The sequence below is a fragment of the Macrobrachium rosenbergii genome, chromosome 17 (genome assembly GCF_040412425.1).
Source record: "Macrobrachium rosenbergii isolate ZJJX-2024 chromosome 17, ASM4041242v1, whole genome shotgun sequence".
Classification (NCBI taxonomy): Eukaryota; Metazoa; Arthropoda; class Malacostraca; order Decapoda; family Palaemonidae; genus Macrobrachium; species Macrobrachium rosenbergii.
Window position 1 is genome coordinate 9,765,934 of NC_089757.1, and position 25,336 is coordinate 9,791,269.

Below are 25,336 nucleotides of genomic sequence, written 5' to 3' on the forward strand. Positions count from 1 at the left end.
CTATTTTTTTTTTACTTCTAAATTATTCATATCGATGCGTATGATTTCGAAAGTAATGACATTAATCATCTGTAATAACGGCATTTAAAATTTTTATTCAATATTCTTTGATATACAGAGATTTGTGGCTTATTTTTACCTTTCCGTTCAGTAAAACTGAGAGCAAAACATCACCTAATAACTAAATGGCTGAACTGACCCTTTTGTTTGTGACGGCATTGGCCATGCATCATTTTTCTAAACATTCAAGCAATATTAGAGTGCTTGTAACTTGCAGGAACTATTGTTGTCGCCCTATGTAATTAACGATTACTGTCCACCCAAAAAAAAAAGTCTTAGAAAAATATTGCTGCTTCATAACATACGCCAAAGAAATATGAATATCCATATTTATTTTCAAATTCAGTAAAATTTCCCGTTTCGTATTTCTAGCAAGCGGTTTTAACGTTCGTTACATGATTAAGGTCTCTCTCTCTCTCTGTACGTGCGTGTGTCGTGTATTCGCAACAAAGAAAGGTCAGGAATTAATAAATAAATAATTCATTCCTTCATTAATTAATTCACTTAAATATTAAACCAAAGTCGTTGTACCATTTGTAGAAGAATGGCTTGAGTGTGTTGATCCTGAGTAGTAACATTTTTTCTTTAAATAAACTAAATGAAGCAATCGTAGAATCTTACATCCAGCTCTTGCTAGGAAAATATAAAATCACAATTCATGTCCTCGAAAAATGTAACGAAAAATATACTACAAAAATAGTAATGGGCATTGTTACTATAATTTATTTCTACACATAATAATAATAATAATAATAATAATAATAATAATAATAATAATAATAATAATAATAATAATAAAAATAATAATAATAACACAAGGCAAGAAAAATTTCTTCCTGAGTAGGAATTTGAAATATATTTGTAAAAAGAGGAGGGTTTCGGCATACTTCCTAAAACACAACACATTTAGGTTTTATTGGTCTCCTTCCTTTGCCAGAATGTGAGTGTTCCTTCAATAATAATAATAATAATAATAATAATAATAATAATAATAATAATAATAATAATAATAATAATAATAATATAATAATAATAATAATAATAACGTTATTATACTGAATTAGATGTAAAAATATAACGAAAATGCCCTATCATTCACGTATTAAACCATCCTTCGTGGCTTCGTCAGTTGTACAGTCTCGTATCTTCAAAAAGTTCTCGAATTTCCGGGAGGGCCCCTGGATCCCCACTCCTAAATATGTTAAAACTTTGCCCTACCCGGAGGGTTTTCGCGGTCAGTGATGTGATATCTCATCGTTGTTCAATTTTCTTTCCTATCTGTGTTTGTGGTTAAATCGGCTTGCTCACAAAATCAATTTACCTGTTTTGTATTTCAACTGGTTGCGTACGAACCGCTTGAATGTTTTTCTTCAACTGTGGATTTTCCATCTTGAAAATCTGTCTATTCATTTTCCATTAGTTTATAGATCTGCAGTCGATATGGTGACGAGGAAAATTTTTAAACAAGTAGATCAAACAGGTTGAACTGGTGAAATTTTAAATAAGAAATTATGATATTTTAAAACTTTGATATGACTCTGATCTTTGAAAAAAAGACTAATACTCAGTGATGCCCCTCGAACGGAATATGCAACATCTCTCTCCATCACCAACTTTTACATTTCAATCACCTAGCACAATTACCCTTTTCTGCTGTCCAAACCAAGCCAGACATAGATTCATATTAGTCCTTTTCTGGAAAAAATACTATTATTAAATGACGAAACAGCGGACATTGAGCTTGATTTTATGCAGCCGAATGTGTAGAAAAAACCTGCTTTCTTATCAGAAAAAGAAAGGGGATGCAACAGAGATATAAAAAGAGGGATAAGGATTGATTGTACACAAGCTCTTTTACCTAATTTTGTGAAGAAGGGGTATTAAACTAAGCACTAATTTTACAGGACTGCTTTTTTTTAACGTTCACTGCTCATTTTTAAAACTTTTTTATTACCTTTCAGTAAATGAAACGCATAAAGACGCGTAAAAAGGCATTCAATATATTATCATCTCCTTGTTTAATAATAATAATAATAATAATAATAATAATAATAATAATAATAATAATAATAATAATAATAATAATAATAATGTTGATAATAATAATAATGATAATAATAATAATAATACTAATAGTATGACCATCAACAAAACAACAACAACAATAATAATAATAATAATAATAATAATAATAATAATAATAATAATAACAATAATAATAATAATACTAATAATAACAGTAACTACAATAATAATTATAATATTGTTAAAAAGAAAATATGTAATAAGAATAATTCATGGACGTTAAACACATGAAAACATAGGGCCAGCAATCAGTTGACACTTTACGAGACAGGAAGGGAGGAAGAAACATTCTCTGAGGCATTATTGTTACGGGATCAGTAATCACCTCCGTTAATTGCACTTGTGAGAATAATATTTCGAAATTATGCTTTGTCCTAATTTCCTCTCCTTCGATCGCTGTGGTGTTAAAGGTTGGAATTATTTTGATTATTTATTAATTCTTCTTACTTACTCATCTTTTAATCTTGTTTACTTATTTCCCCAGTTCTCTTAAGGCGAAAACGCATGCAGTCGTTTATATGAGAACACAAAAACACAAAAATACGTACACATATACATACGTATGTACGCATACAATATATATATATATATATATATATATATATATATATATATATATATATATATATATATATATATATATATGTATGTGTGTATAATATATATATATATATATATATATATATATATATATATATATATATATATATATATATATATATACACACTATATATATATACATACGAGTGTGCGTGGGTGTGTTGCAAGATTAATTCCGTAACGTGTATCTTGATGTATAAGGTAAAATTTAGGAGTAATTAACCCTAACAGAGCATGAGACCTTCGGCTTCTAGTAAAAATAACGCGAACAAAACCTTATCTAAGGGTGGAACCCACGATTGTTCAAGTATTGTTTCACCAATAAGAAAAGATATTCGAGACGGCAAGTCCCGACCCTAAGGACGTTACGTACCGTTCCAAAGCTCGGACAAAGGTTTACCTTAAATCCTCCTACTTCTACAGTGGACAGGAGAGAGAGAGAGAGAGAGAGAGAGAGAGAGAGAGAGAGAGAGAGAGAGAGAGAGAGAGAGACTGACCGGGGGCTGGACGGCAATAATTCTTACCGTAGGGTTTGCTATCTGTAGACTATCGTACTTTTGTATTTATATCTCTTCAAAACATCGATACACTTAATAATAGTTCTTGAAAATCATGCAAATGGAAATCAGTCGATTTCATTATAAAACAGCTTGCAGAAAAAGTGGACTTTAGAAGCTTGCAACAGACGTTAGCGGCAGCGGGCACAATGAAGCCTAAGCAGCAAAGATAATGAGTGACTTAGAAGAATAATGATGATCTCAGCAAATAATAATGTTAGTGACCACAGCAAAATCGAATGAATTCTCAACCTAAACTTGGTTTCCAAATTACTAATTATTGAAGGTATTCATAAAGGTCTCTTATATATACTTCGAATACATCAAGCAAAACTTTTTCTTTTGTATAACAGGCGAAATAAAAAGAAAAATCATATGAAGTTATCGCTAATTACCATATTTATTCATGAAGAGCAATTCCATTTATTTAGTAATCTTCAAAGTACAAGGAAAGATGTCCCCTTACTTCCTTCATGTTGTGGGGAATCCCTCACTAAGAAGGAATTACCCTGCGTCATTTATGTACTTGATACGGAGCATAAAGTCATTACAAGATGGAAATTAGATGTCTCTCTTTCTCTCTCTCTCTCTCTCTCCCCCTATGAGCAGGTGGTTTGGAATTTAAATGAAGGGAATAATTGTCAGTCAACTCATTGCACTTTCTATTTATTTATATGTTTATTAATTTGTTTATTTACTTATTTATGAAACTATTTATTTATAGGTCTCTTGATTAAGAAATGTTAAATTACAGAATGACAAAATGACGGATAATAAAAATACTTATCACCAAAGCAAAATAATGTTTTAGTTCAGTAGCCGAACTTCAACCATTCTGAAAATGCTTCTTTAGATCTAAGGCATGCAACAAAAAAAATGACAAAAATACACGAAGGGTAGTATTATGTCAACAGACATATATTCGTACATATCACCGTGAATGGCTTTATATATTAAAAAAAATCAATATATAGTATAGCAGAGGGAGTTGTTAATTATTACCCCATAAAAATAACAATAAACAGCAATACGATTTTATTTACCGGCTGCGATATCAAATCGTTAATGACAGACAAAAATAATTAAGTCGATATGTATTTCAACGATCCAGCCGACTAACGCTTTATTTATAACGCTTTAACAATTATTCCACGGCTTACTGGCCTTGCTTTTAATGTCGAGTATATAACGCATATAATTAATCAGTTCTGACCACACACTAACCCTGGATGACAGGTAAACAACAGAATCCATAAAAATGCTTACATTTTATTCAAGCGCCGTTGTTGCATAGTGCACCATTCAGCTCAGGTCTGCTCCCGGCGTGCCTCCCATCAGTCTACTCTAGCGCCTGCTGGGAACAACGGAAAGGGCGTGGGGCTAGCATCCTCATCCATGAAGACTTGCTTAGAAACCGAAAGGCTACATGCTCTACAAGTGGTATGGAAATATATATATATATATATATATATATATATATATATATATATATATATATATACATACACACACACACACACACACACACACATATATATATATATATATATATATATATATATATATATATATATATATATACACTCAGGCTTCTCACGTATTCACATCAACAATATAGGTTACAAACGACACAGCACACCACAGCCCTTGATAGAATACACGAGGATAAATACGATGGAACAAATATTAAATATTGTTACGACCACAAACATGTTTGACCACCTGCGGCGAGGCAAATACACGGAACACACGTTGCATTATTAGTATTTTGCCCGAATCATTGTTTTCACTGACAAATTACACAGCATTCACTGACATCATTGTGGTCCGGATATTTATTGACTACCAGTCAAACGCAATGACTGTACCAACATTTTCATTTCCCAGTCATAGAGTTTACCTTGTAATAAGACCTACGAGGTAATAATTATCTATAATTCCGAGACAAAAACAATAGCTGCACCGATATGTTTATTTTCCATTAGCATAGTTTACCCCTTAATTAGTCCCGTGACGTAATAATGACTGCTAATTGACGGAGGAAAAAAACAGCTATACCAACATAGGCCTATTTACTTTCCATTCATATGACTTACTTCCTCATAGGTCTCATAACAGGCAGTAAATATTGCTGATCGAGAGACCAATACATATCGGTACACAATCCGTTTCTGAATAAAAGGTTTTATTTTCATTGCACTTTAAAAAAAAAGAATATAATTTTTCTTGCTAGCCCTGGCGATGTAAGCAAGTAGCCTGGAGCGGGTATCTTCAATTTACAAGATTTTGAATTAAATGTAGTCTTTCCTGGACCAAGAGTAATATATATATATATATATATATATATATATATATATATATATATATATATATATATATATATATATATATATATTATTTTTAGATCTAATGACCACATTTCACTGTTTTTAGAATACTTGAACTCGAAGCACAGCAACATCGAATTCACTTCGGAAACTGGGGCAGAAGGAAAGCTGGCCTTTCTTGACACACTGATCTGCCACATTGAAAATGGTTTTCTTACATCTGTTTATAGGGGTTTGACCACCAAAATGTCCTCATTTATTCCTATTCAGTTCAAGAGAAATTTGATTACGACCTTAACATCAAAAGATTTCGATATATGTTCAAATTATGTTATTATGGACTTGAGAGTTTAATTTCATAAAGCAGTGCTCGTATTTCAATGGATTTAACAAAATTTTACGAGTAGGTATAGAGGAAAGGAGCTTCAAAAATTATTACTTCCAAACCCTACAGCTGTCACTGTCAACAGAGCAGTTATGTACTTTCCCATCGCGTTTGTCGGAAATAGGCCCTTCAATGTAAAGAAGAGGTTAACTAAACTATTGCGTGAATTCTACCCGCAAATAAACATCCGAGTGGTATTTAAGCCAAAATCTACTTTGCAAAAATTCTTCAGGTTCAAGGATGCGATACCAACTGAGCTGCAGTCATCTGTTGTTTATAAGTACAACTATCATTGCTGTAGTACAATGTACATCGGAAAATCAAAGCGGCAGTTCAGGGTTCTCATCTTCGAACATACTGGAAGATCTGTTACGACGAATATGCCATTAAGCAAACCATCACTTAGCGCCACTAGTCAACACTAAAGAATATGACCACCCTATAAATTTAGATTCTTTTTCAGTCCTTACTTGCAGGACCAACGAAATGGAGCTCGGAGTGGTCTAGTCTCTATATACCCTAAGAGACAAACCCTCTCTTTGTAATAATAAATAAAAGGTCTGTTAAATTGCTGTGATTTTAGACTTTGAACTTCTACTCTATTTGTAAATCTATACTTTAAGATTTTGCTGCTTGTTTAGGTTATTATATCTTGTAATATGTAATTTTATTTTAATTTATAACTTCATTGATTTTAATGTAACATGCTGTATATTCCATTATAGATTGCCCCATGATGGAGGAATGCAAATCTCCGAAACTAGTCGCAGCTAATAAAGATGCTCTTCATTCAAGCCCTGGTTTTAATACTTATTAATCGTCTCCGATTTCCACGGAACTCTTCTGTTGCTGATATATATATATATATATATATATATATATATATATATATATATATATATAATATATATATATATATATATATATATATATATATATATATATATATATATATATATATATATGGTGGTGGTGAAAATTCCCCTATGTCTGTAATGAAGGTAATTGCCTGATGGCACAATCTGAAATGAATGACATATATATGCTACTACAGTGTGATGATGGGTTGCGTTCACATTACAATAATCATGTCATAATTATACATAGCTAACTTGCCTCATATACACACATACATACACACACACACACACACACACACACACATATATATATATATATATATATATATATATATATATATATATATATATATATATAAAACAGGTTGCAAACAGGTCAACGACCCTGAGTCGAGAACGAATCCTTGGCCCATGCTAGATAATCGGTGCTACTATAGTATATCTACCGAGCTATTCGCGACCTACTAAAAATTAGGATGCTATCTGCCAAACAAGCCAATTAAGGCCTATGGCAATTACTTCCTCAAACTATATACAAAACTATTTGCTAGTACTAACATGGCGAAACAGTGACCCACCTACACTGTTTCGCCGTGTTTAGTACTAGTCCCTGAGGGGTCAAATGTAGAAAATGGATGGTAGATAATATACTATAGTAGCACCAGATAATCATATTTAGCACTGGATAGGACTACCAATCAGTCGTTACCTTGCATCCCACCTGTTTATGATGTTTGTGGGATATGTTACCGACGTACGTTTCTGAATAGTTTTACTGTGATGTGGGCGTACCCCTTGAAAGCTCTGTATCTGTACCCTCTGTATCTCCTGTCATTTGGTAACTCATTCCGACAGCTTACGGAAGCAGCGGTGAACAACCCATAGGCCAAATTTGTTGTCTGAAATACCGATGGGTCGGTTGATTTAGATTAAGCTGTCAATCTGTCTTTATAACGACGAGGACCCTTGCCTAAATGCGACCTAAGAGTGGTAGAGTATCTATGGGTATAAAGAGGCCTGGTATGGACCCCTGGATTCAGTCCAGGCAAATTGCAACTTATGCCCATGCTTCTGCAACGTTTCAGGTCGTATTTAAAATGCTGAAATATTTTCAGAGCTCCCATTGGGCACTCTGGATTATAGATACCGCGTTTGAAAGTAAGAGAGAGGAGACCTTTAGAGTGAAATACATCACATGGAAAAGCATAAGGAAAAAAGGAGTTAAATATCCAAGTATATGGTCCTGTAAACGAAATATTTCCCGTGAAAATAAGAGTAAGGCCTTTCTATTTCAAATACGCCACGTGCAAGAATAAAAAGAGACGGTTCCTTAAACACAGAGAAATCAGAGGGTCCACTGGTTCTTGAGGAACATTGCCATTCCCAAGGTATCCACAACTATTTCTTGAGAAAGTCCTTTGGTGTACCAGTGCAATTGCATTTACCTTCGAAAAGTTTAGTGTAAATTTTGAATAACTGATTATCAATGCCAATGCAACAGCATATCGGCAGGACTAAAGCAAAACTAACAGGCAATCAGAATCTCATTACCTCAACCTGAAAGGGAATCGCGTTTCGTTTTATGTAAATGTCTCCAGCATTCTCTTGTATGAAACTCAGAATTTTCACGTGAGGCTGATTGAATACGTACAGATACGTATTCCGGCTTATTGGTTTTCTGGTGCAATCTTACATATTCTCCAATGGCTTCAGAGGCAAAGCAAAGCCTTCAGAGCATCGGCTCTGCGCTGAGTCTGCATTAACACAGAATTCCAATTTGAAAAGGATGTGAAGTTTTACTTAGATTTAAATTCCTCGCTGAGCTGGAAGTGAAGTTGCAATGGGAATCCTTGTTATTTCCTGGGGCATTAAAATGCAACTGACTATGGATATGTATGCTATACGTACTGGCATACAGCCAAGTGCAGCCACGCAGGAGATCCTGCACGACTGTACACCCACTTGTATACATGTACACCCATATTTATATGAAGACCTATGTCTTGAAAATATATGTTCACAGATATAAATACAGGACCTGTATACATACACGTCAGTTAAGATGAAAATATTTACATATACACTTACACGTAATTTACATGTATATATATGTACATATGTATATATATAATATATATACATACACACAAAATATTTTATATATATATATATATATATATATATATATATATATATATATATATATATATATATATATAAAGACGATATCCACGAAGGAAAGAGAAACAATGGAGTGCTGCAAGGGCTTTCGACTTATAGTCCTTTACTTAGCTAAGTAAAGGACTATAAGTCGAAAGGCCTTATACAGCACTCCATTGTTTCTCTTTCCTTTGTGGATTTCGTCTTTATTTATATATTCATCGTGTTCCATATTTTCGTGATTCAGTTATACATACATACATACACACACATATATATATATATATGTATATATATATAGGTCTATATATATATATATGCATATGTATATCAATACGGACGCCAAGGCCAAAATCCGGAACAGCATTTTTTCACAACTTCATTGGGACGTGTTTCGAGTAAAACTCACTCGTTATCGACTTACGAATTCAAATGATAATAACATTAGCATATACAGCATATATATATATATATATATATATATATATATATATATATATATATATATATATATATATATATATATATATATATATGTGCGTGTTTGTGTGCATGTATTTTACCATAAGCCTCTTCACCTTGGGAGTGAGTAACACCAGAAGGGCAAAGCCTTTCAGTGTCTTAGGAATGCGGTTGCAATCCTCATGCTCTTTTGCAAGATACGCTGGTACCCTATTGCAGCTGGGGGGACCGGTGACCGGAAGACCAGTAGCCTATGGCCGATCAAAGGACCTAGAAAAATGTGAACCAAACACTGCGCAACATTCACCCATGACACCCACATTAGCCAATTATCCCTTCCATAGGTGAGCAGTGGGGTTGCTACATTTATATGCATATATATATATATATATATATATATATATATATATATATATGTATGTATGTATGTATGTATGTATATATATATATATGTATGTATGTACGTACATGTATGTGTGTGCGTGTGTATGCACCTTAAGGCGAGGACAGCCAACATGGGCACGTTCTTTGAAAACCACTTTCTTTCTACGGACCTAGACAATGCGTCACGTACATGACACTTAGTGGAGCGCAGTGGGCTAACGTTCATCTAAAAATCTTACCCCAAAATATCACATGAGAATCTTATACGTAAGAGTCATAAAGTCATGCAGAGATAAATGTTAATGATATATATAGAAAACTATCTTAGAGAGACAACAATGGCCATGCTTTGCATTTACTTCGGGCACCCGAAAAACTTGGATACGGATCGCTGTCACATAAAATAAAATTAAACTGCTTTTTCCTTTAGTGTTTTCTTTTATCTTATAAAATAGGTTTAGACAACTCCTACAGGCGTTCTGAATCTATCAAATAAGTTTGGCATCACTTACACCCAATATTTAAAAATGAACACCCTGTGATATTAACGTTATTTTTTCAAAATTCCTTTCAGACCTTAAAAATGCGTGAATTTAGGAGGCGGATTTGTTTGCGGAAAATCCTCAATCAATAAGATATTTTGAACAATGATTTCCAAATCTGTGCTGTTTGAATTCACCTCTTTATTTCCCTAACTTGAAGAGGAAACGAGGCAAAAAAAAAAACTTTGCACCTGAAGGTTCTCGCTCACTAAGAATAGGTGCCTGATCTTCCGCTACAAAATCATCCACAGTGCCACCTCCTGGAACTATTGCTCGCCTCTGCCTCAACCAGTCGTCACGCGGACGTCGCTGGTGAAGGTTGTGGAGTGCTACCTCGTTCCGTTGTCGGCAGCTCCTCGCGGGCCTGCATTTGCAAACGATTTTCGGAACATACAGCTCGGTGCTTTACTACCGTCAGTTTATATTTTCCATGGCGAGTCCTAAACATGACAGCTTCCTGAAAAACCTCTAAGAGTTAACTTTTATTACAGACGAAAAAGTTTTGCAAAGTTTTCTTCTTGAAATAACTGGGACTTCTGTTTTCTTTCTCTTCGTCGTCAGTTGACGCGACAATAAATAAAAAATTATCTCAGCCCGAAAGCTGTTTCTAGTTTGAAAACTTTCTCTCAAAAAAAGCTTCATTAGTGACAGCAAATCATCAAGGGAAGATGAGATCTTCTGCATTTTCGAGAGCTGTCTACAGCAGGAGACTTTACCCAATCGTGGCACAACTTTTGTTGATAGGTGAGGATTTTTTTTTTACTTTTAATAAATATATTGTTTTCTGTAGGACACTTTCCGACTCGTAAATTTCAGTACCCGTGCTGGCAACTAGTGACGAAATTTCAAAATCGCACAAGCAGATTTTACACACACACACACACACACACACACACACACACACACACACACACACACACACACATATATATATATATATATATATATATATATATATATGTATGTATAATGTCATGCGTGAATTTACAAGAATACATTTTCCTATGGCAAATTTTATTGCTAGCTGCTTATATGTATACGGCATGCATCAAGAATTGCTAGATCGTGATTAAAAGTTCTTGAAAGTCACCCTCTGCAATTCTGTCGTATGGGGAAACCTCTAAAAACAAAAAGTGGATTTTTACTGTTAATAGTATATACTATGTACACAAAAGCATGCACACACATATATATTTATAAATATATACTTATGTAAATATATATATATAAATATATATATATATATATATATATATATATATATATATATATATATATATATATATATATATATATATATATATATATATATATATATATATATATATATATATATATAAATGATATTGAATGTAAAAGGAGAGTGTCTGGAGTTCACTTGCCAGACAAAAGAAGTGACGAACGAAGTAGCGGTATGCAAGACGGATAAGGCAGTTAAAGCCAGAGTGAGCGAAAGAACTTGGGTACGATGGAAATTTATGGATAAACCTGAGCAATAAGTTTAGGCAACAAAAGGTGTTCTTTTGGGCAAGGTGAAAAAAGTTAATGACAAGTGGATCTCGGAATAAAATTGATAATGGAAAGTTGCTGTCTGAAGGGGATGTACCTTCGTGTAGATGGAGTGAGTTTTTCACGAATTGTTGAATACTATGAATACAAAAGAGAGGAAATTTTGAAGGATGCAAGAGGGAAGTTAAAAATTGATAATACTTGTGGAAGTTATTTTTTAAGGGCATATGGAGGATATGTGACTGAGGAGTGGAAAGGCGACAGGTGGTGAATGTGTATGTGGCTGACCTCGATGTGCAAGGTATGCCTGGGCGAGGAAAAGGTTCTACAGGAATGGATAAGAGGAATGTCTGTTGTACTGAATAAAAACATGTAATAACTATAGTAATTTGACGTTACTTACAGCAACATATTATGGAAGATGTTTGGTGAGATCTTGATTAAGAAAGTTAGTCAGGTGACTGAACAACTGATAAGGAAAAATCTTGTGGTTAAGACGAATCAAAGGGTGTGTGGATAAAGTTTTTGATGTGAAACAATTTTAAGGAAACATTGAAAAAAATGTAATAAGCTGCATGAACCTAAAAACGTTTACGATGAAATGAATAAAACTGAAATGTGGAGTGGGTTAAGATGTAGGGTGTAGAAGTTACCTTTAGAGAAATATCTTTTTCTGATGAAAGTGAAACATTTAAATCTATAGATGGGAGAGTAACTGTTCTATTGCAAAAGTGGATCTGAGACCAGTATGTCTTCATGGTTATCAATATCTTTATGGAAAGGCTAATGAAGGATGTTATAGGGAAGGGCATTTGACGTAGGTACAAGTTCTGCGTTAAGAAAATGTGTCATGGATGGACTCGGGAGTGGCTGCTGTTTGAAGGTGTTATTTGGGTATAGCGAAGAAAACTGCAAGGACTAGTAAAAGTATGAGAGTGTTTGAATGACGAGAAAACTGAAGAGAATGTGAGCAAGAGTACAGATATAAGGGTTACTGGAAATAAATGTTAAAATGTAGGCAGAAGAATGGAAGTAGTCGATCAAATAGATATTTAATGAGGAGTAAATTTAATCGACGTTGGTAGGATTAGAGAAGAGGTGAGTTGTAAAATAGGTGAAGCAAAGGTGCCTAAAATTTGGAAGAGAAGAGTGTGTATGCGAATGCCAAATTGGAATGTATGAAGGGATTCTTGAGCCAACTCCCCCTACTGGAAATGAAAAGGAAAAGTTGAAATTGAATGGAAGATGAATTGTTTGCTCAGAATATCGGAGTAAAGACTAAAAGAGAAAAATATGGAGACTAAGTGATTATAATGTTATTGTGAGTGAAAAATAATTAACGACAGTTTTGAGGTGGTTTTGTCAAGTGGAGAGACTGGATGACAGATTTGTGAAAAGAATGAGTTAACTGGAAGTACACATAGGAAGGAGGAGAGGAAGGCCTAGAAAGATCTAGACCAACGGAACGGGAGGAGCAACGAAAAAGTCTTGATATCCTGCGGTCGAGGGTATGAAAGATAAAGGCAGATGATGCAATGTGCGTAGGGTATTTCAAGGCGTAAAAAGAGAGCCTTTAGTGTAGGTACAGGTAGCAGTAAATTTTGTGGAAGTTTTTGCACATGGGTCCATCCTTGATTCTGGAGTAAAAGTATGAATGTGGCAGTCCAACTTATTTGCTTTTCTTGGCAATCCTACTATATTAGGGGTAACAGCTTGCTGTTGAAATATACACACACAGACATGCACACACATACACACATATATCTATATATTTAAAAGTGAATGTTTGTATATTAGTTTGGCTTCTATAGAAATCCAAAACGCTTGACAGACCCAGACAAAATTTTGCACACGGCCTCTATGTCACTCCAGAAAGGCTTTTAACTCAAAATCAAACCCCTACCCCGTGACAGACACACAAATACAGACAAAACATATTAAATTTTCGTTTTTACGTCACCTTTTCCTCCAGATTTCTAGATTTATTCTCATTTTTCACCCGACGCTTCACCTTTTCTTCTGGTGCTGCCAGAAGTATGATTAACCTACAGCAATAAATCCCATATGATATCAATTTTTTATCGGAATTTACGTGAATTTTAATCATAATTTATGATAATTATTAATATAATTGCTAAGTACCTCGATAAAGTCAACATTGAAAAATCGACATCGGTAATTTCTATAAGTAGAGCTTCGATTTCCGCAGCCGAGAACGGCTTCCCCATCCTCGCATGAGCAGTAGCTGATGGCTAAGCCGGACTTCAACATATACGATATTTCCTTTTTTTTTTTTTTTTTTTTTAAGAGGTCAAAAGTGAATTTCATTATTATTTAGTTCGTTTCTTCTTCGTTTTTACCTTCCGAATTCGCTATGGCGACATTTGTGAATGTATTTGTGATATATTTCGTTATAAAGTTGGTTTAAATGAGGTCTAAAATTAATTATCGGGTAGTTTGGAAACACCACCACCACGAACGCCAACTTCACCATAGAGAAACCACCTCGACCAGACTCTCTCTCTCTCTCTCTCTCTCTCTCTCTCTCTCTCTCTCTCTCTCTCTCTCTCTCTCTCGGCATAACTCAAACAATATGGAGCGGAATTTATCTATGTGCTTTTTAACTAGTGAAAGTAAATTCATGACTGCAATCTCTTATTCTCTCTATCTTTCTCATTTATAAATACCGAGATGTTTGCCACTGCAAGTCAGTCATTCTCTCTCTCTTTTTCTCTCTTTCTTTCTTTTATATATGTATATATCTTGTATACATGTATATATCTTATTTATTTAAAGTCATGAATTCAAGACAGAACTTTTAATCACAGGAAAGAAAAGTATTTTTAATGATAGTACACATACATTAAACGACAAAACATTTCAAAGGGGATGTAGAAAAATTTTTGAGTTCTTCAAAGTTCTTCCTGACAACGCCGGGTTGGTCAGCTAGAGTGTGTGTGTGTGTGTGTCTAATAAAAGGAGCCCATAATAAAGCCAAAAGGAAGAAAGTTAATGCTATATATTTTGGAGACAACTGTCTCCCTCAACAGACAGGTAATGAATGAAATAAGAGTTACAGAAAAGCGGCATTTGTGCCAAGAGTTCCAGAGGTCAGCCGTTACGTCACTCTAAATGACAGCTCCTTAATCTTCTTAATCACTAGTTGGAGGAAGATTTTATCCATAATATCTGAGTCCCAAGCTCCTTTTGAGAGGGTCATCGTATTTCTTTGTTTAATCAATGCTGATTCTACCATATGGTTTTTGAACCAACAATTGCTGATATAAATTATATGTGACAAATTCCAGTTTTTTCTGTGATTATGGTTATTTATGTGGTTAAAAGTAGCTGAGGCCTGTTAGCCATATACCTTACTGAACGTTTATGTTGTATCAATCTCTGGGGGAGTGATTTACCTGCATAACTAATGTACGGTTGGTCACAATCGAGGTAAGGGATTTCATATACTCGTGTGCCTTTGGGGACTGGCTTTTGTTGGACGTTAATCAGGGATCTGGCTAAGGTATTTGGGTAGGTAAAAGCAAAAGGGTTAGAGTTTCCAAGTGTCTGTGTCAACATCTTAATGCTGTCCAGGTGTGGAATTTTGATTTCATTGTTGGGCGTCTCTCTGTCTTGTTTTGAGGGGGGCGGTAGAAGATTATGTTTGCTCTATGGATCGCTTTCTCAATTATATAGTCAGGGTATTTTAAAGATGACAGCTGCTTATGGATTAGTTCAATTTCCTTTTCCAGGAAATCCGGGGAGCAAATCCATAAGGCTCTTAAGAGTAAATTACTGGGGTAAATTTGTATTCTCTTGTGTCTCTAATTATTAACACGTCAAGAAAAGGAATTCTGTTGTCTGTTTCCCATTCAACTTCAAGTTTGATGCTAGGTATTAGTGCATTTAATTTTGAAAGAAATTTGTTGAAATTACCCCACCTTTCTTTCAAAATTAAATGCATTTAGTGCCTAGCATAAAATTTAAAGCTGAATGGGAAACACACAACAAAATCCCTTTTCTAAATGTTTTAATAATTATAGACAAGACAAGAATACAAATTTACCGTATACAGAAAACCAACATTTTCACTTTCATACATACACTATTTTAGTTATCATGACATTTCTATCAAGGTTGGCATAACCAGCAATTTATTCTTAAGACCCTTACGGATTTGCTCCCCGGATTTCCTGGAAAAGGAAACTGAACTAATCCATAAGCAGCTGCCATCTTTAAAATACCCTGACCATATAACTGAGTAAGCAATCCATAAAGCAAACATAATCTCCTACCGCCCCCCTCAAAACAAGACTAGAGAGATGCCCAACAATAAAATCAAAATCCCACACCTGGACAGGATTAAGATGTTGACACAGATACTTTGAAACTCTAACCCTTTTGCTTTTACCTACCCACATACCTTAGTCAAATCCCTGAATAACATCCAACAAAAGCCAGTCCCCAAAGACACACAAGTATACGAAATCCCTAACCTCAACTGTGACCAATCCTACATTTGTTACACAAGTAAATCACTCCCCTAGAGATTAATGCAACATAAACGTTCAGTAAGGTACGGCCAACAGAGCTCAGCTATTTTTAATCACATAAATGACCATAATCACAAAATAAACTGGAATTTGTCCCATATAATTTATAACAGGAATTGTTGGCTCAAAAGCCAGATGGTAGAACCAGCTTTGATTAAACATAGAAATATGATGAACCTATCAAAAGGAGCTTGGGATTCAGATATTATAGATAAAATCTTCTCCCAGCCAGAAATTAAGGAGATTAAGGAGAAGCTGTAATCTGGAGTGACGTAACGGCTGACCTCTGGAACCGCTTTGGGTAACATATTTCATTCATTACCTGTCTGTTGAGAGAGACAGCTGTCTCCATAATACGTAGCATGAACTTTCTACCTTTTGGCATTTTTATGGGCTCCTTTTATTAGATGGAATTTTGTTTTAACAGAAAATATTTCACAGTTATAATATATATATATATATATATATATATATATATATATATATATATATATATATATATATATATATATATATATATATATATATATATGAATGCCTTTTCAAATTTAAATGTGCTTATGCTAAACTGTGCATATATAAATATGAACAGGTTTTTGCCAGCTTTTAACAGGCATTAAATTAATTAGTCAGGCTAACAAAAACGCCGGCCTGAGACTGTGACAACAATATGACCTTTTAAAAATAGGTCCAGAAATAATCTTGACCTGGTAAAAAGTGAAAAGGTTTCGTCACTGACCAAACATTGAGGCAATTATGATTATTATTAAAACCTGTATTTTGATACCTTCATAGCAATAACAACGAGGACAATTAATCACTGATGATGACGGCAATTTCTAAAGGACTTTCCCTCGAACTTTTTGACAACAAGCAAATATATTCCAGATTCAATAATAGAAAGCCAACAGAACATCTTGACGTCATTTGAAAGGGAATTCTGAGTATGTTTACTATTCAAAGACAAGTTTACTTACATACCTAATGCTTTTCTAGAGACAAACTGATAGTGAGAATGAGTCATTATTAGTTGCTAAAGGTTTTATGGCGAAGAGAGAGACAACCACACTCAGTCTTGTACAAAATTATCAACGATTCCAATGTTTTTCATTGATCGGTGAAAAATATTCATTGATGAATCAAGTGACCCCTTTGGAGAGTTGTGTGATCTTTTTATTGCTATTATAATTTATCACTCCATTTTGCTAAATTTATGAGCAAGTCACAAAATCCTAAAAGAAGAGAGAAAGCACGATAGTGATGATTTACACGATCAAATAGTTTATGAAGGTGGTAAACCAATTTCAACCCCACATGATTGGGAACGTGCAAAACATCACTGAATCAGGATTGATGTCAGTTTAATCTTCTAACAGCAATTCTTCTACGACGTCTGGACGAGATATTAGCAGTCATTTTTTGTTATTGTATAGAATAATACTATATGTGTTATTCAAAGATAAATAAGATGCAAGTTTTAATCACATGTTGGTTCGTTCTTGCAAATTGTTACTTTATGATCTTGCACGCAATACATGTTTCATCTTTGGGTGCAATTAAAACGCAGGTATTTCTCGTCAGTCATGCGCCCAGCTAATGCAACTATCCACCTTTCACATTTTCAACTCTTTACCTTAATTCGTTTCCTACTTCCAAGTGGTCGACTGAACTTCTTAATAAAGTTTTTGTAATACGAGGAAGTGGGGCTACACTTATCCCCGGTCCAGCACTGTTAAATAAAAGAACAACTGCTCTTTGCCAATTCTGGCACGCTGCTTGAACGCAGTCTTACAAATAATTGAGAGGATGCCTACAAGAACCATACTGGAATATTCAGCAGCCACTTGAACGTGCATTAGCATTAAGGTTCTATAGAATTAGCTTTAATTATGCATTTCTTCCGTTAAATTTAAATTAGCTGCTCCCTCGTGAAAATTCTGTCACCTTGGAAAAATGTTACACTTTTATCTAACTTGTATACAAGTTAAATGCCCAACTGAACTTCTTATTTTCTTTAACACAGATACTGGATAACAAGCATATTTTCCAAAATCTGTACAAATTCAGTTACCAGTCTGTAGCTGTTATCACGTTTACATATTAGTAACTGCTCTTCCATAAAAACACAGCATGAATTTACTTAGATTTTGATAAGAATGAATATTTTATCTGCACAATATCACGAGTTTTACTTTCGTCTAAGAAAAGATTTTGATTCTTTGCTTGAAAATATAAATTCCAAGTAAACAAAGAAATGAAAAAATGAGTAACCTGAACATCGGCTAGCATATACGTAGATACAAGGAAGTTACGACTCTCTACTGTAGAGTAGGTCTTCCAATTCTTCTAGTGCCCACAGGGGCCTCGTTGACACTATCACATACAATTCTCCCTGGAGTTATGAGAAGGTCATGTCCAAACCATCTCCGTCTCTTTTTCTACATTACCTCATTTTTGAGATATTGATTTTTCTACATTATCTCATTTTTGACCACGATTTGAGATACCATAAGGGAAATTACGGAACACCAAAATATTTTATATATAGTTTTACTGTCAGGAAGACTAATGTATAACTACGTGTGTTTATAATCCAAAACTCCTATGACTTCTTGGCTAATATAATTCACAAACACACACACACACACATATAAATATATATATATGTATATGTATATATATCGTAAACTTTTTTAGTGATAAGTAAAAAGTGGATGCCAAGGAGGGTATAGAAAATGATAAGAATAACACAAATTACCTTATGTCCTGGCCTTTAGGATCAAGGCAATAAACTTATATATACTGTCATATCTAAGACTGCAGAATGAGTACCAAAAGTAACTTTCAGGTAAATTTTCATTCAATATTGCGAAAAAAAAAAACTGAGATGATATTTTGCGAATGAGGAGGGCGCATTTCCTTTGGAAATGCGTAATGTTACTTTTCTTTAGGAGGTCATCCGAAACCCATTTGCGCTGATGATGTCATTCGGAATTAGGTTTATGTTTAGAGACTAAATGTATATACGAGTATATCGTACGTCTCGTCATAACAAATTGGATGAAAATGGCTCAGAACGTAGCAGTAACTGCAAATATGGATTTTTTTTTATCTATTTATAATAAGATTATCATCTCATTCTTTTTTCTAAAGTTTAAGGCTTTCCTTTCATTGGGTGAAAGTCCAGGGTCGGAATTTTCAAGGTGGGCCTGTCACTGGATGAGAATGGGGGTTGTAAATTTTCCCTCCATTTTTGTATAATTTTTGTCTAAGGACAAATTCTTAGGTTGATTAGTATTAAGTTAATGACATTATACAAGCATACACATACAGATATATATATACACATGTATATATATATATATATATATATTATATGTGTGTATGTATATATATATAAGTATGTATATATATATATATATATATATATATATATATATATATATGTATATATATATATATATATATATATATATTATGTGTATGTATATATGCATATATAAATTATATATATATACACAGATATATGTATATATATATATATATATATATATATATATATATGTATATATACACATATAAATAAACATATATATACAGTATACATATATATATATATATATATATATATATATATATATATATATATATATATATATATATATATATATATATATATATATATATATATATATATATAAATATATATATAATATATTATATATATAATATATATATATATATATATATATATATATATATATATATATATATATATATGTATGTATATATATATATATATATATTATATATATATATATATATATATATATATATATATATATATATATATATATATATATATATATATATATATATATATAACTGCACGCTCCACCCCGTACTAAAATAATTGCATATCCTTAATCAGGTCAACTAGTACAATCAACCAAGTGCCATTTACGAATCTTTCATTGATAAACATCCAAAAATGATGATCAACCGAATAAAAAGAGAGAATCGTCGTATTAGCGTCTTATGGATAATAAATGAAAGTAAATAAGAAATTATTTGTTCCCAGGCACGATACACATACTGGATTGGGATCCAGTTAAAAAAAATCATTATGCACGCTGATAATTACAGCAAAGGTCTGCTTCAGTTTTTAACTCATCGTGACGTTGTTGTTCTTTTTTAAATGATTTTAATGGGATCTCTGGCCTGATTTTCCCTTTTATGAAATCCCGAGAGATATTTCAAATGAGATATTTCGTCCTGAACGGGCTCATGAAACGGTAACAAAAGAATGTTAAGTATATCAGCTTATTTTACTTTCGACGCAGTAGTTATCTAATTCGGCAAAAAGGCTGCAAGAAGTATCTTACTTTCCTTAACTGAATTTTCCGGTTTTCAAAAATTCTTTTCCAAGGGAACTTATTCATCATTAATGAAACTTTGTATCGTCTTCATGAAATGATTCAGTACAACGTTATAGGAGCAGTCTTAATATTCCATCTTCTGTGATGACATGGTTATGCACGTATTTTGATTGTATCCACATCCGAATATTTCTTCATGGAAGCCACATTTACTTAGTGGTAATGTACAATTTCTACTTAATCTGATTTGTTATATACACATATAATAAACCTCCAACGTATCTCATTGTTTGTTGTTTTTACTTTTATTCTCCATATCAGTGCTGTCATTATCATTATTACGAATAATATTTTTTCTATTCCTTCAGCAACTGTGTGGATATTGTCGATTATCAAATTTATCATGTCATTGTGTATATTATATTTGTATATTCCAGGTATATGGTCCTGAGCTGAAATAAAGGATAGTTTTATTATTATTATTATTATTATTATTATTATTATTATTATTATTATTATTATTATTATTATTATTATTATTATTATGCATTTCTTTTTCACTGCTTTTATGTCCGTTATTACGTTCACTTATTTTCCCGTATTTTCGAGTTAATCCAACTCTTTATGGTAGAATTCGATAACATCCGTAAAAATGTACATTTTACTTCACATTTTCCATAATTCATAATAGTTATATGGTGTACATGCTAAATAACTACAGTAGAGTCCCAGAACACTGCGCTGTGGCATCCCTCTTGATAAAGTTTTTGATACAGATGCTACTTTCAAATTGACCTTCAAAAGTTAAGTACTGTATATCTTAGTTTAACCAGACCACTGAGCTGATTAACAGCTCTCCTAGAGCTGGCCCGAAGGATTAGATTTATTTTACGTGGCTGGGAACCAACTGGTTACCTTCAAAGCTCTAAAAGTTGGGAACGTTGTACACCATTTTAGTACATCATGTACGACACACCTCTACGTTGTGAATCTTGTACCATCATCTCATAACAGGCCACACTAATCCAGAAGTCACCCATTTACCCACTAGGGTTTTACAGCGCTGCCTCTTCATTCACACCTGATTTACCTTTCCCTGAAATACTCTTTATAAAGAGGAGAAACCACAATTGAACAGTAATTGCCGTGTTTCCAGCAACCCAGCTGCGTAGCGGTGTGTTTCATAAGCTATTCAAAGGTCAGTTTATTTTTAGGTTTTTAAAAGGTCACTTCATTTTTATAACCCTGGGGTAGTTTTCTACAATTTCAGTATTTACAATACCGTCTTTTTTGATTGCTCTCTTTGTGCTTACAATTTTTTTTTTTTTAATTATAAGCTCAACTGTCACTGAATATTTTACTGTATAATTCTGCTATATTGTAAGTTTCATGTTTCGAGTTCGGTAAGCAGAGCCTTATTTACTCTAATACAGCTTTGCTACACTTGATTATAATTTTTTATATACACCTTCAGTCAAATTTGCAAAGTGATGATGTCATTGATCTCGAAAGCTTCGGGATAAAGTTCTCCAGAGATCTTATATGATTACATGTGATCAATATATCCAAGTAGCCACACAATGACAAATATGTTATATATATATACATACATACATACATACATACATACATACATACATACATACATACATATACGTAATATATATAATATATATATATATATATATATATATATATATATATATATATATATATATATATATATATATATATATTCCTCAGAATCTTCGGTCGCTCTAACGACAGGACATTTCTGGTCGTAAGGACTATTACTTCCCTGTTTAAAAGCATGGAATGGCCAAGGTACTTTACATAATTGCATGCTCAGGAGGGACACGAGTTCCTCTTAGAAGCTTTGAAGGCAATGTTAGTACATACCACTAGCCCACGAGAGTTTTAATTGCACTTAAGGAATCAAGGAACCAACCATTTCTTCTGGATGTTTAATACGAGATCCAAAGTAGAAGATCTTGAAGGTGAATTAACCGGCGGTGTCCTAATATCCCCATTACAAGCCCATAGATCTTCCTCGACAAATTCCCTTCTGCCAGTCAGCCAAGACCGTAGAATATTACCCGTGGCCCGAAGCGTTGAAAGAAGACGCCAAACGCTCAGTCCCTTAGCTCAGATCGAGAAAGGCAATAATGTACATAAAATACGTCACTCCTGCCCGGGCGCCCGTTAGTGGCAGCATGAAAAGGAAAATACTGGTAATAACGAGGAAGACACTCGACAATGTCCGGAAGAAAGATGGAGGAAATGAGGAAATGATGCCATCTCCACGGGACGTTTTTCCCCTTCGTTCTCTTTCACAGCGACAGTCGAAACTCAGTTGTGCTTTAATGACGTGACGGAGTTGGAAATGATGAGCCTGTGAGCCGATTACAATTTACCATTCTAAATTCCCCTCTCTGTCCTTCCGCATGCGGTTTTATAAAATGTTTGAAAATGCTGAGCCTGTAAGCCGATTATTATTTATATCTTTCTAAAGTGTGATATTTATGCATCTCCAAATTGTAATAAAATGCCGGTGAGTTTTGCATATCAAATTAGAGCTCCTTCGGAACAGCTATTTGGGATACATAAAAGAATAAATGGATTTATCAATATCTCTAAATTTTAGGGTCATCACTTCTGCATTGACTCTATCAGCACGACTCCATACGAAGATTAAAAACGCCTGCCTAAGAAGATAAGTCTAATAAAAGTCAAAATAATCATTAGTAATATCTTACTCTGCGCGAATAAACATCTTTTGCTCGAAAGTTCTCGCGGGAAGAGAAAGTAAAAGAGAACGTCAACATGAAACAGTTCACGATGATCACTGGAAAACAGGGAGATGGAACAGTGATCGTCATTTCAGAGGTGGGAGAATGGCTGTTCATTCGTATAGGTATGAAGGGGGTGTACTGTAAATGCACTGGGTAAAAATGTAATCGATAATGCTAGGATGAGAGAGGATATGAATCCCAGAACTCGTGATGCAGGAAAGGCAGGAGGATGCGTGCAAATGGTATGGGAAAAGAGGAGTATCTGCGGAATGTATGAAGTTCCTCATTGGACGAGTCGATATCGTACTCGGTTAGTACTCTGCTAGACCCGTGTTCGATTCTCCGGCCGGCCAATTAAGAATTAGAGGAATTTATTTCTGGTGATAGAAATTAATTTCTCGGTATAATATGGTTCGGATTCCACAATGAGCTGTAGGTCCCGTTGTTAGGTAACCAGCTGGTTCTTAGCCACGTAAAATAAGTCTAATCCTTCGCTCCAGCCCTAGGAGAGCTGTTAATTAGCTCAGTGGTCTGGTTAAACTAAGATATACTTAACCTTATGGAATGTATGAGGAGTTACTGGGGCAACATCCCTTTGTGAGCAAAGTACAAAATGGAAATTCTATGCCGACAAATAAGCTGACGCTATCCAGATAAATTCCTTGTTTTGATAAAAGCAAATTAAAAACGTTGGAGGGGTTTCAAAATATGGAGTAGGAAAAGGGTGATTTTGAAAAAATGGACCAGATTATTCTGAGGTGGCTTAGTCATCTAGAGAGAATGGAGGCAGGCATGTGAAGCGAAATGAATTCTGGATTGCCGGGAAGAAGGAGGAGACGATGATCAGATGGAGGCCTAGGAAGTACTAGATAAATGGAACAGAAGAGGTAACATTCTATCCACAGTCACATGTTTGAGGTATATTTGGTCACTGATATTCAAAGGGATGCTCTCGGGGGAATCTTCCCTGGGACACTTGCCTAAGCAATATGTATATGTGTATATATATAGACATATATATATATATATATATATATATATATATATATATATATATATATATATATATATATATACATACATACATACACACACATATATACTGTATATACATATATATATATATATATATATATATATATATATATATATATATACTACACTCTGCACACACACACACACATATATATATATATATATATATATATATATATATATATATATATATATATATATATAAAGTATATATATAGGGCTTTAGTAAAAGAACAGAATTCAGTGTTGAGTCCCTACCGGCGTCTGTCGTTTGAATTGAAAATGAAACTTTTCATTCATACTCCATAGGCATTTTTTTCCTTTGATTTTTATAGAGTTCTTAAGCTTTCTTATAAAAATAGGAATTATACGGTAAGGCTCACGTAACATTCCTCCTGATATTCTGAGAAGGCTATTTTGTATTCTTGAATGTACCTCTCTTTCATTATTTATTCACATAATGATTTATATTAAGTAAGTCCCCGCCCACTGTCAAGAATTTCCTACATTATTCTGAGTGACAACAGCCTTTTTTCATATCTCTTACGTATCTAAAAATACCTTTTCCTTTTGTTACAAAAGGTATAATTTTATCTTTTTTTTAAAGCACGCCAGGCTCGACAAAATCTATTAATCTCTAGAACA

General features: G+C 33.7%; 1 protein-coding gene across 1 annotated transcript in view; it reads left to right on the top strand.

The window, feature by feature from the left end:
- The first annotated feature begins 10,727 nt into the window (after positions 1 to 10,727).
- Positions 10,728 to 25,336, top strand: part of LOC136847722 (cell adhesion molecule DSCAM-like) — a 30,289-nt gene continuing 15,680 nt past the window's right edge. The window contains exon 1 of the mRNA XM_067119585.1: positions 10,728 to 11,167. Coding sequence (XP_066975686.1) covers positions 11,092 to 11,167 — 76 coding nt within the window. The 5' untranslated portion in view covers positions 10,728 to 11,091. The remainder of the gene's footprint in view (positions 11,168 to 25,336) is intronic.